The following is a 20,128-nucleotide window of genomic DNA, read 5'->3' on the forward strand; positions in this document are numbered from 1 at the left end:
AAATAAATTTAATTTTTATATATTATAAAATAATTTTTAGTTGGATTATTTATTTTTATTTATAAAATTTAAAATACTAATCAAATTTAAGTTATTTATTTTAATATTTTATAATATTTAATTATTTTGAATTTATAAATTTAAATAATATTATTATAAAAAAATAATAATTATATTAATTTTAATTACTTAATTAATTAATTAGGTGGGACCACAATAGAGATTAAAGTTAGTTCCTTCTAATGGAGAAGAGAGAAATTTTTTGAGTTCTTATTTATTGGTTATGACGCAAAATCTGATATGGAGTCACTTTTTAGATGAATCATAAATAAGGACTGAAATGAGTTTCCTACTTGGAGATGGTCTTATAGCCAACTCGAGTGAAATTAAGGAGGATGACAGAATGATTTAAGGCCAAAATCTCTGTCTTAAACTAATTGAGTACTATCTCTTCTTTCAGCAAGCTAGCAGAAAAAAGCTTCAATTATGTAGTGCCATTAATTATTCGCAACAATCATATATTCAATTATCACAAAGTATGTCAAATTGGGCCTATTATTGAAGCAGGTCAAAATAATCTGATATTTTGACACATTATTTTTTAAAAGACAGAGAGATTTGAACTCGTAATCTCTAAATAGGTATAGAAAATTATTCCATTTGAGTTATAACTCATTGGCATTATTATTTGAATTTACACTCATATTTACAAGTATTTATACATAAAAATATATAATTTGCAACTATATTTATCAAAATTTGCACATATGAATCAATATAATTTGTATTAATTTGCATATATAATTTTAGACTAACACTTGACAATAATAGTTTATACCCATATTTTTAAGTATTTGCACACAAAAAATATATAATTAACATTTATATTTATAAGAATTTACAATCAATATAATTTGCACTCAATTTTTTTTAAATTTACACACATAACTAATAATTTCGTATTTATGATAATCAAACGATGACTAAAATTGTAAAATATTGATGGTCACATAGAGTTTCTCTATTATTATAATTTATTACCATATACAGTTTTTATTAAAAATAACCAAATAATTCGGCTGATGTTTTTTTATATGAAAAAAATATTGGTATTTTTGTTGGAAATAGAATTATTTGTTATAATTACAAGTAGGTGGATTTTATAGGTGAAAAGACAACACGTAAAGGGCGTATTGCAACACGTGGAGAGTATGTTGAACACGTAGCAACATTCTGACCAACACGTGGAGACGTATTGAATAATTTCTAAATACTGTAATACATTTCAAATGTCAATATTCAACCAAAATACCATCTCCATTTCTATATTAAAAATAATTTTATGAAATAATTCACCCAAAATAATAGAACGAAAGAAATGGAAACAAAATCCTTGCTCTAAATTAAATTCAATATAATATCATATGCGTTTAATATATAATCGGAATTGGAGTTGCATAATATAACATTATTAATTGCAATTAATATGGTGCTTTTTTTTTTCAAGATTACAGTAGATTGCGGCAGTTTTAAATTGTTGTAAAGTTCAGCTAAAGAAAAGAACACATTTTAGCTGTGATAGCAACCGCTGTTAGGGGTGTTATCGGTTCGGTTTGGTTTGGTTTTAGACCAAAAACCAACCGAACTGATTTATTCGGTTTTTACATAATATCAACTAATCGGTTTGTTGTTTGTACAACAACCGAACCGAACAAAAAACGATTTGGTTCGGTCGGTTTTTCGGTTTTTAAATTCTAACTAATAGAAAATTAATTTTAGTAAAATGATGTTCAAAACAATCAATAAACTGAAATAATATTACATTACATTCAAATTTAACACAATTTCAACTCATTTCAACAACTAAAGATAAAACAAACACATTTGTTAAGTTTAAAATTTTCATTTCAATGTATTACTAAACCACTTTTGCGGTTTGATTTGGTTCGGTTTTTACTGAGCCAACCGAAAACTGAACCAAACCGATCGGTTTACTTAAAAAAAAAAACCGATTTTTTTTAATTTTTATTCGGTTGTTATAAATTTCGGTTTGATTCGGTAACTTACACCCTAACGCTGCAATCTGGAAGGAGTAAACAAATTACATTGCCATAAAGTTTAGGGCACCTTTTTCAGAATTTGTCATGTGGGGTGACATGTGCCATCAGTGATTTTCATTTTGTGATTGTGGATCCTCCTCGAAAACCCCTTTTCCACCGTTTGCTCCTAACAACAAAGAATTTTATTTCGATCTTATGATAAGATATAATTATAATTATAATTATTACTGCCTCCTATGACCTAATCAAGATATTTGTACTTATTTAGATTTTAGCATGCATGAACAATAACCACTCAAAAGCAATCATGCACGTAAACAACACAAAAGTAGCTTAAATTTCTGTACATGAAAGAAACTCATCACCAGTTAAAAATTAAAAATCAATTAAACATGATATTAAATTACTCTTCCACTTTAATCCATGACAACAACAAAGAAATCTCGTGGCCCACAAATTCAACCCAACAGAATACATAAATTCAGTTATAATTTTAGTCTTTATTAATTTATCTTATCTTATCTTTAGTTGTTCTTATCTTATCTTTATTTCCTTTTATCTTTCTTAGGCCAGGCCAATGCTCTCTATATATATATATTTAATTTTACTTTCATAATACAATTCAATTCAATCAATCAAGAAATACAAAGTATAACATTCTTCCTCTCTTCTTTTCTTATTCTTTCACAATTTTATCACATGAGTAATAATTTCAATAAAGCAGTAAAGCATTTTTATATACATGATTTCTCTTTAGAAGTAAATAATAAAGTAACATAGTCTTTAAAACAAAAAAGAATATCCAACACATTTTGATCAAGAAGCTTTATTTTCTTAATTAAAAAGTCTTGAATTAAAATTTATATAATTACTAAAAAAATACTACTAAAATATATATATAAAAATACGACTTTAATTTTAATAACATTTATATAATTACTATAACCATTCTAAGTATAGTAGTGTCGTCTACACACTTGAATTCAGAGATTAAACTAAGTAGTGTTACCTATTATTTGTCTACACATACTTTAATGTTTTTGACAAATTAAAGTTTTTAAGAGTGAGAATGACGCGACAAACCCTCATAGTGGTGTCTTTGTGGGTCAATGATTCAATTTAGTTTGTTTGAAAACTGAAAAAGTGACAAACAAGAGACAAGAAAAAGCTAATAAAAAAAATTGTAACCCTTTAATTTTTAAAAGAAAATTGGAGATAGTAGTTAACAAAAGATTAGATGTTGCAACATTTATATATATGGTATAGGAAATATTTTAAGTGCACCGAAAAGTACCGGTGCACCAGTTGTTTTAACTATTAATTTCAATTAATATATATTATATATATTTTTTATAATTCAGATCAACAGTTAAAACAACTGGAGCACCTATATTTTCGGTACATTTAAAATGTTTTCTATAGTATATGAAGTATCTCACAAAGACCGGAACCTAATAATAAACTAAGGAGACAGCTTCAAACGTGTTAGTAAATGTACACCAAAAAGATTGAATCGAGTTTAATGTGATTGTGATGTTAAACAGACATATATGTATGTATGTATGTATTAATAATTTGTGATTGATTTTCATTAATTTAATTTGACTCTTGGTAGAGAAAGCATATATATGAATAACAAAGCACATTGATAGTAGAAATAAAATGAAGAGGTGGGTGTGGTAGGTCAAAGGTTGGTCACATAATGTCACTATCCAATATTTGTAGATCAAGCAGCCTCCTCATTACACAAGTGGGGATCCATCCATGTTACACTTTGCTTTATAATGAAATTCATTTTTATGTAAATGTCACACCTAATTAATTAATTCAAAGATATGAGACTAATGAATATTAGTTTCAGCATGCATTTCTCTTTCTTTCATTCTTATGTTGTCTTATTTCTTTTTTATTATTGAGCCAAATTACGTAATGTATTAATGCCTAAACCTGACACAAAATGTCAAGTGGTTCGTTTAATTTTAATTATTTACTTATAATTTTTTTTGTCTACGATATTTTTTAATTGGTGAATTTAAGCTCTATTTATAAAGAGTAATGCTATCTGTACACTAAAATTAGCCACCCAAGTCAGCCACAGTATAAAATATATGTTAGAATATAAATACATATTGAAAATAAATTAAATCACGTATATATTTATAGACATTGGTGGCTGATTTTGGTGTACAAATAGCATCTTTGATTTAAAAATTTGTTATCGACAAATGAGTTCCTGCATGTTTAATGTAGGATTCAAACTCCCGACATTTGTTTAAACAGAAAAGTGAGTTAACAATTCGACCAATCCAAATTGATTTTATTGTTTTATAATTTAAAAATCACTCTTGGTCTCTGATCTTGAGTGTGAACTTATGTATTATTAATATAGGATAAGTGGATTATTCTGAAGACAATAATTAGTTTCCATGGCCAACTAGGATTTTTTTTTTTACTAAAAATAAAAGATTCAAACCCACAACTTCTTAATTGAGTATGGAAAAATTATACCATTTGAACTATAATTCATTCGCAGCCAGCTAGGATTATTGCCGCTAAGTATTTCAAATTGCATATTCATATATATTTGAATTCATGCATATTCCAACTACACTCTTTAAGTATATGATTTATATATGACTCTTATATTCGCCTAATTAGTATTGTCAAAAAACTGAATAATAATTGCGATACCAATAGTTGTTTTTTTATTTCTTTTCTTTTTTTTAATATAATATTATGGTGATAACTTCCTTTTGTAGAAATAATGTACCAATTTAGTTACAGAAACTTTATTGAAACATTTATTCCCCAGAGAAGGGACCATGCACATATATAGCCAAGTGTTGAATTCTATGGACATGTAAATCATTATAGATTTGTAGTTAGTTGCCCTGAATAAATTGATAAGATTTTGACTTCAAAGTTCAAAATTTTACGGATAAAAATAAATTGAATTAAGTTTTCTTGTGATAAATTATCAATTTGAAGTTAGTTGGAGTTGTGATTCTAGAATAAGTGACGTCATTTATTAGAATATTATGCATATTATCTAAATTTCTCACAATTAATTTACTTTTATATAATAGCTTCATATAGTTTTCAAGTTTAATATAATGTAATAAATTTATAATATTATTCAGTTAGACATTTAATTTTTATTCACATATGATGATTTGTGATTCATAAAATAAAAGTCTGTATTGCTTTCAAGAAATGCATTTTCCCAATAATTTTTATTTTATTTAATATATTCAATCATCATTCACTGACCAATGCATGATCGACCACGAGATGTACTTTATTTAAAAATAATAATAAAAAATCTCACATAGAAAACCTTAGTGAATTAAAAAATTCAATCGAAGCCAAATTGTTTGGATTAAGACAAAGATGTTATGTGAAACCAAATCATATATATGGCCAATGTTAGTTCACACTTCATACGGCGTTGACTCCATTAACACACGGAAATCAAAGTTTCACACCTTTTTATCAATAAAAATATTTTTTATATACTAAAATTAACTACTAAAATCAACCACTAATATATTTATATAAAAATATATATATAATTTAATTTATTTTTAATATATATTTATATTGATGACTGATTTGAGTAACTAATTTTAGTGTTCATATAACATTACTCCTCAACAAAAATATTCCACTATGAAAGATCCAAAATTGTATTAGTACTTCTTCCAATATATTCTTCCTTTCTTTTATTATTTTTTTATATTATTAATCGGCTAATAATGCAACTGAAAATGATTAATTGTATTGAGGGAATTATATGTTGCAGCCTACAACTAGAGGGGTACGGTGGTCAAAAGTCAAAACATTGACCAAGGAGAATGAAATTCCAAGTTGGCCTCCACGAGAACTTGGATCAACCTTTAAAACTTTTTAATTTTTATTTTCTTGATATAAATTTTATTTTTATATAGATGAAAGTATGTGTTTTCTTTTAATATTTTAAGTTTTGAGAAAAATCATTTATGAGTTATGACATGATGATTAAAATTTTTAAAATGATCTAAAATTCATCTTTAAAATTAAAGTGAAATGTCAATGTTTTATTCACATTTAAAGTGTGTATATATAATGGCATATTATTAAAATAAAATTATTTATGCTTAAATTTTGGTGTATCAAGTTGTGAATACATTGGTGTACTAAGTTGAGTCATATATGGCAACAAGAAGTTGCACAAAGGTGCCTGGTGTGTGTTGAATTTTATGTTCAAGTTTAACACACGAACATCATCATTATCACCGTTATCTTTTGTCTCCTAAAACCTATCTTGGCACTCTAAAGTTTTTTATAATAATAATAAAACCGGAAAACTTTTAGAAATCAATATGCACTATTAGTATGAAAGATCATCTATATGTATAAACGTAATTAAATGAGCATGTAAATTTTTTTCGGTAATATCAAAATTAAACCCATAACTTTTATTATCTTAGGGTGAGTTTAAAAGTCGAAAATTGCAAGTATACTTAAATGTAAAATTGTGTCTGAAATTAAAGATAAGCATATAGGATAGGCTGTCTTAAGTTAAGATGTAATTTTTTTTATTTATTTTCACTTTTTTCATTTCAAGATGTAGACATAAAATAAAAGAAATGCAATATATTTTTGTCCTAATTATCAAACACTGCCTTACAAAATAAAAAATATTAATATTATGAGTAATTAGGATGAACATTGATTCCTCAAGAGTTGAGATACATTATGAGAATCCAATTTTAGTTAATGTTACAGAAACATTAGGATCAATCAAGCAATAAAATTAGAATTCTACTAGGGTTCTTATTTTCTAATCCTCTTAAAAAGGGCTTCTACTGATCCCATCGGCAGTCGAAGCCTGTATAAGCTTTTTTTAAATTAGGCCCAAGTGAGTTCAACCCAACAACAATGCCCCCTTTTTGTTAGTCCATTTATAATTAGCTAAACAATAACAAAAATCAGCATTAGAACTTCAGAAGTTTTGTATTTGTTTGGGGCCACAAAAACCATTTCCTTTTCTTTTTTCTTATTTCTTGATTTTGGGGGACTACCGGCCGCAACCGATAAGGATGAACAAAATACCAAAATAGATTTATCCAAACACGTAGTAGATAACTTTCAAGAGAAAGTAACCTTATCCAAAGTTAGAATGCAAGACACCTTCCCCTTTTTGCTATAGTAGTGCCTTAATAGATTTATGTACTTCACTGTAAACTATTATTTCATATAGGTATAAATGGCAACGCAGAATACGCCATAACAACACGCTTCTAAGAAGGTAATAGATTTTCCGGAATTTAGAAAAACAATATCAAGCATAAAAATTTTAAGAGGGTTTCTGTCACATCCATAAACAGCTTTAGTAAGACTAGTGACTAGTCTGAGCAACCTCAATAAATCCAAGTGTAGAACAAGACCATACAAAAATATCTTTGCTAGTAACATAAAAACGCTAGTTCTTTGGACCAATATCCTTCAGGGCACAGATCTGCTCCTCTCCCATGGCAGACATCACTGACACAACAAGGTCCTTACCTTCAGCAAATCCATCCTTTATCTGCATACACCACCAACAAATGTTATATACCCAGTTAAAATACTGAAAAACAAATCAAGAATAAACAGTAAATTACATTCTCCTCCCATGAAATTAGGTGATATTACATTCAACCTATCCTCTTTGCTGAATGTCATATACCTTAAATCCTAGGAAAAGTTAATGCATTCCTGAACCAAATCTCATGGAAAACAAGGTATAACTTCTGGCAGAATGTGAATCCAACAGAAAAGGCAATAAACAAACCTGAGTAAGCAGACTATCATCAGTGGGGAGTCTCAGGTCATCCTTAGTGTTGCCGTTTTCAGTAAGCAGGCTCACCTGTAACATCATTGGAGCAAAGCATTCAGACAAAAGGAGCAAGATTATTAGAATAGGAATTAAAACAAGTGAAGTAAACATAAGTAGCAACTCACGAATCCATCCTCAGAAATATCAATCAACTGGTAGTCAGTACGATTCACATGGGGAACCTGCAGCACAAAAAGATAGCATAGATTTCATTCCAGCATGAGTTCTTCCAAGTTTTAGTTTTATCAGTGAAATTCAAGAATTGAATGCACATGAAACATAATTACTAGATTCATACATCACAGTTGTGGGAGGAGGGCACGATATCTTCGAGCTTCTTGGCAGTGAAAATATCAATTCCAACAAAGTGGCACTTAGCGTGACCGTGCTTACCGGTCTTGGAGGTTGAAACTTCAACAACCTGTTATGAAAAAGAAAACAATTGTAAGCATCAATCAGTGACTTGTGATGGAGACTACACCAAATTCTTCCAATCAACAATAGCTCCTAAATTGTAAAATCAAAACACGAATCCCTAGCTACTTAAACAGGTTCAACAAATTCAAACTCAGCATCGAACACCACATACACATAAAAGTCAGTGTTCGAGAACTTTCATCAAACAGCTTATACTCAAAAAAAAAAAAAAAAAAAATCGAGGTTTAAAAAACCGATTAATTCACCAGAATAAGTATTCACCAAACATGTTCCAAATATATATACCTAATTCTAAATCAACAACTCGAAAAACGAAGAAAATACAACAGATCTCAATTAGTGAAACCATGAATAATTTAGAAAATGAGTAATATAAGAATCAAACACGGAAGGAACAAACAGCATGTGAATCATTTGATGAAAAGCAAAATCGAAGGAATAATTCGATGAGAAGCAGGTAGATTTTAAGAATTTATGAGTTGAATGAAGAAAAAGAGAGGGACCTTGCAGGGGCGGCCCTTGATGACGATGTAACCGTTCTTGCGGATGGTACCGGCTTGCTGTGGATAGGTCTTGGAAGCTCCGGCGTCGGCCTTGGACTCGAAGTGGTGCTCCTCGTCCGACATGGTGATGACTCGCTCCGATTTGACTCACTCACCGATTCGACTCGGGTAACAGAAAGGTGAGTGTGTGTAATGAGTGTGAGTGTGGCGGAGTAGGCGAAGACGATAGCGATTTATTTATATCTCACGTCTCCCACGCGCTCTTTCTCGCTCATTCCAGTTGCGTGTGTCTTTTCTTCTCTCTCTCTCTGTGCTTTTCTTAACCTACTACGGAAACATTTCAAGTGCACCGGGGAGTACCGGTGCACCAGTTGTTTTAACCGTTGATTTTAATTAATATATATTATATATATTTTTTATAATTCAGATCAACGGTTAAAATAACTGAAGCACTGATACTTCCGGTGCACCTGAAATGTTTCTAGGGTTCGTTTAGTATTTTTCTTCAATTTTTTTATAATTTTTTTCAATTTAATTGACATATACTATGCCCTATCTTTTTCATTTTTCGTCAAACTCCACCTTATTCTAATTGAACATGATAACATATCAGAAGGTTAAGTCAAATATTAGTTTTATAAAATTACAAACAAGCATTACTTTTATTAATTATATGATATTTGTATACTAAAATTAGTCACTAATATATTTGTATATAAATATATATGTAATTTAATTAAAAATAAATATATATTTGATATGCACATAATATAGTCATACTTTTATATAATTATAGTCGAATATAACATCTTGTTTTAAATTATTAATTAGAGTAGTTTTTAAATTATATCAATTTAATTTTTAAAATTTTAATTATTTTTATTTAATCTTTAAATTTTACAACCGTAACTCAAATAATTTCTAAAATAATTTTTAATAAAAAAACATTAATAGAATGTTGACATTAGTAATTAGATATTAAAATAAAATTTGTAAAATGATACAATTTTTTTCGCGCTCAAATAGTTCAAAAGCGACGCCTTATGACTTGATTTGAGACGAAATCTTTTATAAAATAAATAAAGACTAAATTAAATATTTACTACAAAAATTTTGTTATATGACTAAAAAAAGTTATAACTAAAATATTTTTTGAAAAAATGAAAATAATGTACATTTCAAACGATATAGAAAAGATAACTATAAAATTGCGAGCTTAATTAAAAATTTGATTAGTTTTAGAAAACAAAATTTATAATAATAGATAGTTTTAGGTAATTAACTTCTAACTTGTTATACTTTTTAAATTTCTCAGATTATTATACTTTTGGAGGAGATTAATTTTTATTCTTTATACAAGACTAAAAAGGTTTTAAATTTTTTTTTTTTTGAAATCAAAATAGCTCAACACAGTAGAGTGGAACAACATATAGCAGAAAAGGAAACAAAATGATCAACCTCTATCATCTCTGACATTACCATCAACAACCAAGATGATTAATACATGTCCACTCCTTGTAGCTCAAAAACGTCCTTCCTTGAATGTTCTCAACACTTGCTTTCCTATTGTTAAAAATTCTGACATTCTGTTCCAACCAGATATTCCAAATCACTGCAAAGAACTCAGTCAGCAATATCTTCTGTTCCTCTCTACTCTTGTGAAAACCAGTCCAACTCTCGAACTGCCCCCTCATGGTTCCTGGAATGGTCCACAGACCACAGTTTACCTAAATATCTCAACCAAGCGCACTACACCTGCCACATAAAGTCACACAAAAGAAATAAATGGTGGACAGATTCCATCTCATTTTCACACAAGACACAATGATTGTCATGCTGACGAATAACACCTAGCCTGCTCAACTGCTTTTTAGTATTCACCCTGCCAATTAGAACAAACCACCCAAAGAGCTCAATCTTGGGGGGTACCAATCCTCCCCAGATTGAACTAGTAAAGCTGTAGCTTGTAATTTCTTCCGAAAGAGTCTCCGATTGCAGGACCTGCACAAAAGATTTAGTAGAAAAAATACCATTATTATCAAACTTCCAGACAATATTATCCTCTCTACTAGCTGATAGTTTCACCAACCTTAACCTCTCATGAAGTTGATGAACCAATTCCAACTCCCACTGGAACAACTCTCTCCTCCATTGAAAATTCCAGATCCACTCTAACCCATCCCAGAACCCACAGTCCCCTATCACAGATCCTTGTTGGTTTGAAAAAGAGAAGAGCCTTGGAAAAGTTACTTTTAGAGGGCCACCTTGCACCCAATTGTCTACCCAAAACAGAGTTCGGCTGCCATTCCCTACTTCCATCGCCAGGCCATGAAGAAGTTTTTCTTTCACCTATTGGTCTGTTATATTCAACTGACAGATGTCTTTCCACGGGCCTCCCTTCACTGGTAAGGTCTGACTAGCTAGCATAATGTTTGGGTTCAGATTATTACAGGAGCAGACCACCTTCTTCCACAACGGGCAATCCTCCTTTAAAAACCTCCACCACCACTTAAACAACAGTGCTGTGTTTCGAAGCACTGCATTTTCGACCCCCAAGCCTCCAGCCTTCTTTGGAGCCTGAACCACTTCCCACTTTACTAGAGGCATCTCATAGCTACCATCCTCCCTACACCACATAAATCTCCTTTGGAGTGCAATCAACTTGTCAGTGACTGCTTTTGGCATCTTGTATAGGCTAAGGTAATAGATCGGTAAGCTATTCAACACCGATTTGATGAGAACTAGCTTGCCTGCTTTGTTTAGAACCTTCGCTTTCCATAAGCTGAGCTTCTTTTCTGCCTTATCTATGATTGGCTTCCAAGTCTTCACTAGTCTCGGATTAGCTCCTAGCGAAATTCCAAGGTATTGAATTGGTAGACCAGCTTGCTTACACCCCAGAAGGCCATACACCTGCTCCACCCATTCCTGATCACAGTTAACCGGGATCAAATTCGACTTATCAAAATTGATGCTCAACCCAGACATCAACTCAAAACAACGCAACATCCTCTTATAGTTCACAATTGTTCCTGTCTCCGTAGGGCAAAACAAGATTGTATCATCCGCAAATTGGAGATGCAACAACTCAACATGATCTCTCCCTACCAGTAGCAGAGTAATTTGTCCATTCCTCACGGCCTCCCCCAACATCCTATGCAACATATTGACCATAAGCACAAACAGAAGAGGAGAGAGTAGATCACCTTATCTTAGTCCTCTCTCCATTTTGAACGGCCTGGTTGGAGATCCATTAACCAGCACAGACATAGATGCCGTACTGAGACACTCTTTCACCTAATTCCTCCATCTTTGTCTGAACCCTATCTTCTGAAGCACTATATCCACAAAGCTCCACCTGGCTATATCATAAGCTTTCTGAAAGTCAAGCTTAATGATTGTCGCCTTCTTTCGACGCGTCTTAAGCCATTGAACCGTCTCATAAGCAATGAGGGCACCATAATGTATTTTCCTATCCTGAACAAACGCACTTTGTGTCTCTCCTACCAAATCCGGCATGACTGTTTTCATTCTTCGCACCAAAACTTTGGATATCACCTTATACACACAATCCACCATACTAATCGGCCGAAAATTCTTAATCACTTTAGTACCCACGAGTTTCGGAACTAGCATCACCCATGTGACATTGGTGATCTTATAAAGTTTTTAAAATAATTGTTAGTTGATCTTATACAAAAATTATAATATTTTTTCCGATTGTCTCGGACGAAGGGGTGCCTATAATTTCCCTATAATGTATAATAGTATGTGATTAACTATTTTATCTTAATCACATTTTCTTTTTGGTTTTTTATTCTTTTTGGTGTGTTCGTGCTTATCTCTGAAGAATCTTGATGTGGGCCCAAGATGTTTGTGGACTGTTAATTTTGTTGGGATTGCACCTTTTGATCTCTCATTTCGTGAAAAAATGGAAAAAGGAAAACAGCGTCGGTTTGACGCGAATAGGCAATCATGGGCTTAGACTTTTGATCCAAAATATAAAAGAATAAACTATTAAACAACCGAATATTGTCTTGTGAATGTAATAATTTTTTTTTTAAAAAAAAAATAGGTTATATTTCATTAATTATTAAAAAATAAAATATAAAGATATCTAAAAGTAGGGCAGCATAATAAAAGGTAAGAATTTTTTAAAAATACTACACTAAAGGTATTTATCCAACAGTGCGTGGTCGTAAACGAAAAAAAATCTTAAAGAAGAAAGAATAATAAATCAGATTGATTGAAACTAATAGTTTGTCTCACGAAGAAGACGACCTAAACTGAGAGTTCTTTGGATTTCCCAAAGTAACTTGACAGAGCTTGCTAGAATGGCAGACGGCATTGAAGTAGAACTTTCAAAAATCAACTTGTTGCGAGCTTTCTAGCAGTTTCAACAAATGATGACAATCAATTGAGAATTACGATTAGCATTCTTCAGCGAGTTAAGCATCTCTGTTGATGCAGTCCACCATGTCCAAAAGTCGTTAGAACTCTGAGGGGAAAGACAGTCACGAAGATAACTCTAAGACCATACATCTTTAATTCTAGAGCAATCGATCAAACAATGAGTGACTGTTTTTGTTGCTTCATGACAGCAGGGGCATATTGGTGATATAGATGGAATGCGGTGATGAATCTAAGCAAGCACCGGAAGCTGGCCATCGAGAGCTTTCCAGATAAATAGCTTAACTTTATGAGGCAAGTTCAACTTTCATAGATCAATCCACGACTTTTTCTGCTGCATATAATTAGGGCAAAATTCTAGAGACAGATGGTAAAATAAATAATCAATTCTGTAACATGAAGCTGTATCATATTGTGAATGCAATAACTTATTAGTCCATCATAAATTCTTAAATGAAATTTAATATCACGGCGAAATAGTCATTGACTTATCAAATAAAAAAAGCAAGAAAAGAAATTTGAACATCGTAAATATGTAATAATTAAAATACTGATTCGCTTTAACATGACAAAAAAAATAAATATATAATAAATTTAAATTCCGTTTTATGCATGTATCAACCTATTACTAGTAAATGACAGTAATAAATACTTAAATAAAATTTTGATTTATGATATATTAATTTTTAAAAAACACATGTTAAATTTATAAATTAAAAATAAAATTATTAAAAAAAATTTTATTAAAAATATAAAAAATTTAAATTTTTTATAATAATAAATTTGTCATACATTTTTAAAATACATATTAACTAAATCCATATAAAAAGGGCAGAAGTATTTTAATTATAAGCATAAATTGGTGTAATTCACCAATGTGTTTTTCCCTTAATGTATCAGCCTCTTGGTTGACGCAGGTATTTACTGTGCAAAAAATAAGCTTATTAAGGTATTTGTGGTTACGGATAAGAACAAAATCCTTTTCTATATTAAAATTGAAAAAATATTGTGTGTCTTTTTGACCGATGACACCGAGGCCATGCGAAATTGCAATTGGATTTTTTACTTCAAATGATTCTGATTTCATCGTGCAAAGCAAAGTTCTTGCCCTTGAATTTACCGAATTGCACATACCATAAATAAAACTTTGCTACCAATATTCAATTCCATCCTTCAACATATCTATTATTTCTGCATTAGCATTACCTTCTTCCTTTTTCGGGGAAAATAATGAAATTACAGGTATCCCTTTATTTTATTGTTTCCCATTTTATTTATCTTATCTTGTTTTTTTGGTGGATATATATTTCTAATGCAAATATTATGGGTGATCAAGAGGTGACCAAGGGAAAAATATATCTGCCCAAGAAGAGTAAGTTAAGATAAGATTAAGAGAATTAGAGGATTGATTTATTAGGGATATTGATGTTTCAGTTAGAGAATTAGAGGTTATTATCACTGGTTGATTATAATTAGTATATACTAATTAATTATTAACCATTTATATTTATTTGTTACTAACTTATATAAATTCAAATCTCTATGATAAATTTAAAGAAAAATATAGAGAGCCAATGTAATTGGAGTACAACGTGTACAATTTGTAATTAAAATTAAATAATAATTAAATTAATTAATTATTATTTATTTTTAATTTTAAATTCAACCTAAATAAATAGCTTATTGTAAATATTGTACAGATATTTCATTAGCTTCCTAGTGAGATTCTAAGCTTAATATCATGATTTTCAAAAAAAAAAATTTCACTTTTATTCTTACATCTAAATTATATTGGAAAAAAAATCTAAATTATATAAAAAGAAATCTAAATTTAAACACATAAGAATTTGCTTTAATACCAGCTGATTAATCGCTTATTAGTAGATGAAAAACTTATAATCATTGGCAAGAATGTAATTTTCACTTAGAATTTTTCTAACTTTATGAATATTAATGTGTTGGTTAGATTGAGTATGAAAAGGAAATTGAGATGTTGTCAAAGGAACTAGAGAAGAGCAAGTTGGAGGTAGAAGCAAAACATGAAGCACATATGCAAGCAATGCTTAGGCTTGAACGGAGCCAAAAGATGACTTATGAGATGTCCACATTGATGAAGAAGTGTGACACTCACAAAAATAAGTACATCAAGGAATGTATGGAGGCAAGAGCTCGCATACACGAGCTCGAGTCGAGAGCGCAAATGGAACTGCCGGAGGAGAAGAGCAATGAAGAACAACATATTACAATATCTTTGAAAGAGTACAAGTCATTGGTTGAAGAGGCTAAGAAGGAAAATAGTGAAGTTGGAAGCCATTTAGAGATAGCATTGTTGAAAAAGGAATTGGAAGATGCAACAATGAAAATTGTAGAGCTAAAAGGTGAATGTGAAGAAGCTCTAAATAGGGTTAAATTGGTTGAAAAAGAGAAGATGGCATTGGAGGAAAAGTTGAAGAGACAAAGGGAACATAGGCATAGAAAGAGGGCTGCACTAGCTGCACTTAGGGAGGTATCTACACCTCAACATTTTGGTGCTTCCACATCTTATGGAACACCTAAAGTGTGCCAACCGTTAGGTAAAGTTCTCAATATTAAGTCCTTGTAAAAGGAACTCTTTGATATAATGTCAAATTATTGTATTTGTATATTTGTGTCTAGTAATAGGACCAACAGTTTGATATGTTTTTGTTATATATATGTATGTATCTTATTAGAAAAATAGTAGATGGTCAAGGAAATATGGCTCATCCATAATAGCAAATTTTGGTGCTTATTATTTCTTTGTAATTTAGTCCATTTTAATTCATATAATTAAGTACACGTCAAAGTCTTTTTATGAATTTGTTAAACGGTAAGACTTGGCATCATGCAACTTATAACTGGACCAATTTAGTTAGATTTGGTTAACAAAAACACTTAAACGTGTAATATTAGAAAAAGTATAGGTAGACAATGAAAATACTAAACAATGTGAACAATGGATATATCGAATGTTCAATTCACTAGGTGTGTGGATAGTAAGTTATCCTAATATTAAGATTTAGATGGATAATTTAAAGGTGTAGTGTGTTTTTATTTTATTAGGCTAATTTTAGAGCATATTATTCACAAAAGTCATTATCTACCTAGCAAAGTCTGTAATATTATTCTACAATTAAAAGATGTATTATTAGACTTAAATGCTAGGTAGGACCGACACATCACTTCTGATAAAGTCTATTATTTTGCATCCAGATATTTTTATTTTATTTAATTCAGTAATTATCCAAATTAATTCTTAAGATTTTTAATATTAGAAAAATTTTTAACAATAAAAATTTTAATCCTCTAAATTTCAAAATATATAAAACAATCTTTAATATATTTTTGATAAAATGAAACCAAACTGATCTTATCCATACAAAAAATTCTTATAAATCAGTTTTACATAAAGGTTCCAACTCGGTTGGAAGAACATCTAAAGAGAGAAAATCAGAGAGATATTTAAAATTTTCTTCTGCTAACCAATTTCACATTTATTTTATTTTATTGTCGAATTATATTAGATAACTCGAATACGATATCTCTTACCGAAGAAAGAGGACCTATGTCGCCTAAGGTATGACTCATTGGCCACATTTGTTTTTGTGTTGGTCCGATTCGACCCGATTGGGTTCCAAAATTTAAGCCAGACCCTCCATTTTGACGGGTTTGGTAGGCTGGGCTGGCGGGTTCAATCTATTTTTTGTCACTCCTACCAATTAATGAAGGTTTTTTTTTTTAAGATTTTAGACTTTCAGGGAGTCACATTTTTGTGTCCACTTCTCTTCATGAAGCCCAAATAAATTTTTGATGACTAAGTCATTCATTATTGGACTTTGACATATTCATTGTTTTCTATTAGGACAATTTCAGTAAGTACCCATCATTTACCAAAATAAAACCTTATACCAAAAACCAAAAAAAAAAAAAAATTCCATATATAACGACCCAAAATAACATTATTATTGTGTTTTATCTGACTGTCATGCATTTCTCATTAATTCTTTTATCAACATAATTATGCTAGGCAAGTTATACATAATAAAACACTTACATATTCATAAAACACTAGGTAGATATAGTCACAATTATTAACAAATAATAATATTCTTTGAGTTATAAAAGTAAAAAGTGTTTTAATGAAAAATTTAAAAGAAATCACATGGATTTTAATCTATGGCTATTTAGATTTTGGTTAGACACTTCACTTGGCTTTAATTCCAAGTCTTGGGTCTACCCTTGAAAGGAAAAAGGGAAACCTAATACCCAATGGGGTTGCAACTTGCATCAACAAATATGAATGTGTTGATTATTTCCAATTTTTCCAGAGGCATGTGCTAATCACGTGCTCAATCTAGACTAATGAACACATGACACCTCTATGATCATGCATTTGGTAGACTTGGCTGAAAAAATAAAAATCAGTACATGTTTTAGGAAGAGTTTCAGGTGTACCGGAAACACTGGTATTCCAGTTGTTTTAACCGTTGATCTAAATTATAAAAAATATATATAATATATATTAATTAAAATCAACGGTTAAAATAATTGAAATATCGGTATTTTTCGGTACACTTAAAATTTTTTCCATGTTTTAAATCAGAACAAGGTGTAAATTAAATGATGACATAAAGTGAATTTGGCCACATACTATACTATTTTGTCAGGTCAAAGTCAACATGTCTACTTGTCAAATTAAATTAATTAAAATTAAATACTGTATGTACTACACATATAACACGTGTGGTGGGGATAAGAACTACTTGTTTGTTTCCATGAACAGCCATAAAGTAATTTTAAGACTCTACCAGCATGTAGGGCATAATTGTAGCATGTTTGAAAATCGGTGTTGGGAGTTGTGTCAAATTTAGTTTGCTGATTTTGATATTGTTTACTTTAGAGAATTTGGAATTTGAAAAGAAAATTATATGGTACAAATCTAAATCTGTACAGATTTAAAGATTTGTTTTCTTAAACCACACTTTTTAAAGTCACACTTTTCACTTAAAACTGTAGCTCTTCACAAAGAAAAACGTCACCTAATGGAAAAAAGTAAATTAGAAGATTTAAGAGAAGAAATAATTAAGTTATCGAAATTAATAGATCAAAAATTAATGATTTTAACTAATGTTAACTGTAATGACACCGAATTCTTAAAATCAATACAAAATTATTTTTCTCAAAATCTTTATTTTACTATAAGTTTTATTGAAGGACTTCAAAAACCTGAAAAAATTTATTTTTCACACGGAATTTCTAAGAAATGTTACCATGGAAATGATTCCCCACATCTTTATCATACTTTTAACCCACAATTAAATTCTATAGTAGATATGCTTGAAGAAATATTAGTATCTATAAAATTTCAAAGAAATAAGGAAAAAGAAAATTCCAAAGAAGAAAAATTTCAAAATATAATCAACATAACAGATTTAAAAGTAAAACCACCACTAAAATTATGAATATTGAAGAAAAATTAGAAGAAGTTACAATGCTTTTTAAACAATTAAAAATGGCTCAAGAAAATAATATTATGGAACAGGGATTTCAGATAGAAGAAGAATTAGTAAATTCTGAAAATATAGAAAATGAAGAACACATCCTAGATTATTCAAGTGACGAAGAACCAGCAATTCCAATACAAGTAAAAAATGAAGCTGGAACATCTAGGGATAATCAATCTCAATTTAAATGGGAAACAGGTTTTGATAATTATGCTTTTAAAAAAGGATTTATAAATAAAGATTCAAAATATACAAAAACACCATCAAAATACGTTCCTAAAATCCAGGAAATGGAAGGAGAAAGAATGCTCGATTTAGACTGTAAAAAGAATGAAAAAGAAATTTTCGAAAACTGGTTGAATTCCTTCTTATTAGAAGCCTTTACTAATCCAAAACTTAATGAATTATCTGGAAGAGATATTTGGAATTACATAGGGTTTCATACTAAAGGAGCTATAAGAGATTATATGACATCAATAGAAAACCAAATAATAGAAGAATTAGCAACAAAAACAACAGCTTATGATAAGATATTATATATAATGATGATTCTATATAAAGAATTTTTTGGAAAAAATATTATAGATCATAAACAAGAAGTCTATAATAAAGAATATCAAGAAGCAAAAAATCATTTAGCTAACATTCAGATATATGATCTATGTAATGTGGAGTCTTATATATGTGAATATAGAATACATTATTACAAATTAAAAGAAGAAGATAAAAATCATTATCTTAGTATGTATATAACAAAACTTCCATATCCTGCCAATGAATTTATTATGGGAAGATTTATAAGAGAAATAAATAGAGGAACAATTGAAAATAATTTTGGTGGAGCAACCTCTGCAATAAGAGAGGAAATAAAAGAACGTTGTATGCAAGAAGCAACTCAAAAAAGATTTGCAAATATAATTAGAATTTGCTGTCAGGATAACGAAGAGATACCTCAAAAATATGGTCTTAATAAAAATTTTTAAAGAAAAAGAAAATATCAATTTAGAAAAAGAAAATATTATCCAAACTGGAGAAAAAAGAGGTATTTTAGAAAAAGAAATAACAATAAAAACAAAAGACAAAAAAGTGATTATTGCCCGAATAAAAAAGAAAATTGTAAGTGTTGGTATTGCCAAGAAGAAGGACACTATGCAAATGAATGTCCGAAAAAGAAGGATAAAAAGGATCTTACTAAACAAATAGAAATTGCTAAGTCCTGTTTTATGGAACCATTAGAAGAATCTGATGATAACTTAGACTATATTTTTGAATATGTCTCGGAAACAGACTCAGAGACTGAGTAATAATGCTACATTTATTACTATAAAAATAACAGAA

The 20,128-nt window shown here is 29.9% G+C and overlaps 2 protein-coding genes across 2 annotated transcripts; one reads left to right on the forward strand and one right to left on the reverse strand.

Annotated features, from left to right (window-relative positions):
• Positions 1 to 7,368: 7,368 nt before the first annotated feature.
• Positions 7,369 to 9,512, reverse strand: LOC112783284 (eukaryotic translation initiation factor 5A-2). The gene is made up of 5 exons (XM_025826164.2): positions 8,862 to 9,512; positions 8,219 to 8,341; positions 8,046 to 8,102; positions 7,876 to 7,950; positions 7,369 to 7,629 (listed from the first exon to the last, which is right to left on the reverse strand). Exons 1-5 carry the CDS (start codon positions 8,982 to 8,984, stop codon positions 7,525 to 7,527), a joined length of 483 nt encoding a protein of 160 aa, XP_025681949.1. The 5' UTR covers positions 8,985 to 9,512; the 3' UTR covers positions 7,369 to 7,524.
• Positions 9,513 to 14,343: 4,831 nt separating this feature from the next.
• On the forward strand, positions 14,344 to 15,922 carry LOC114926096 (uncharacterized). Its single transcript, XM_029296543.2, has 2 exons — positions 14,344 to 14,510; positions 15,235 to 15,922. The coding sequence occupies exons 1-2, from the start codon at positions 14,499 to 14,501 to the stop codon at positions 15,868 to 15,870; spliced, it is 648 nt and encodes a 215-aa protein (XP_029152376.1). The 5' UTR covers positions 14,344 to 14,498; the 3' UTR covers positions 15,871 to 15,922.
• The last annotated feature ends 4,206 nt before the right edge of the window (positions 15,923 to 20,128 follow it).

This window comes from Arachis hypogaea, chromosome 20, assembly GCF_003086295.3.
Source record: "Arachis hypogaea cultivar Tifrunner chromosome 20, arahy.Tifrunner.gnm2.J5K5, whole genome shotgun sequence".
NCBI classification, from domain to species: Eukaryota; Viridiplantae; Streptophyta; class Magnoliopsida; order Fabales; family Fabaceae; genus Arachis; species Arachis hypogaea.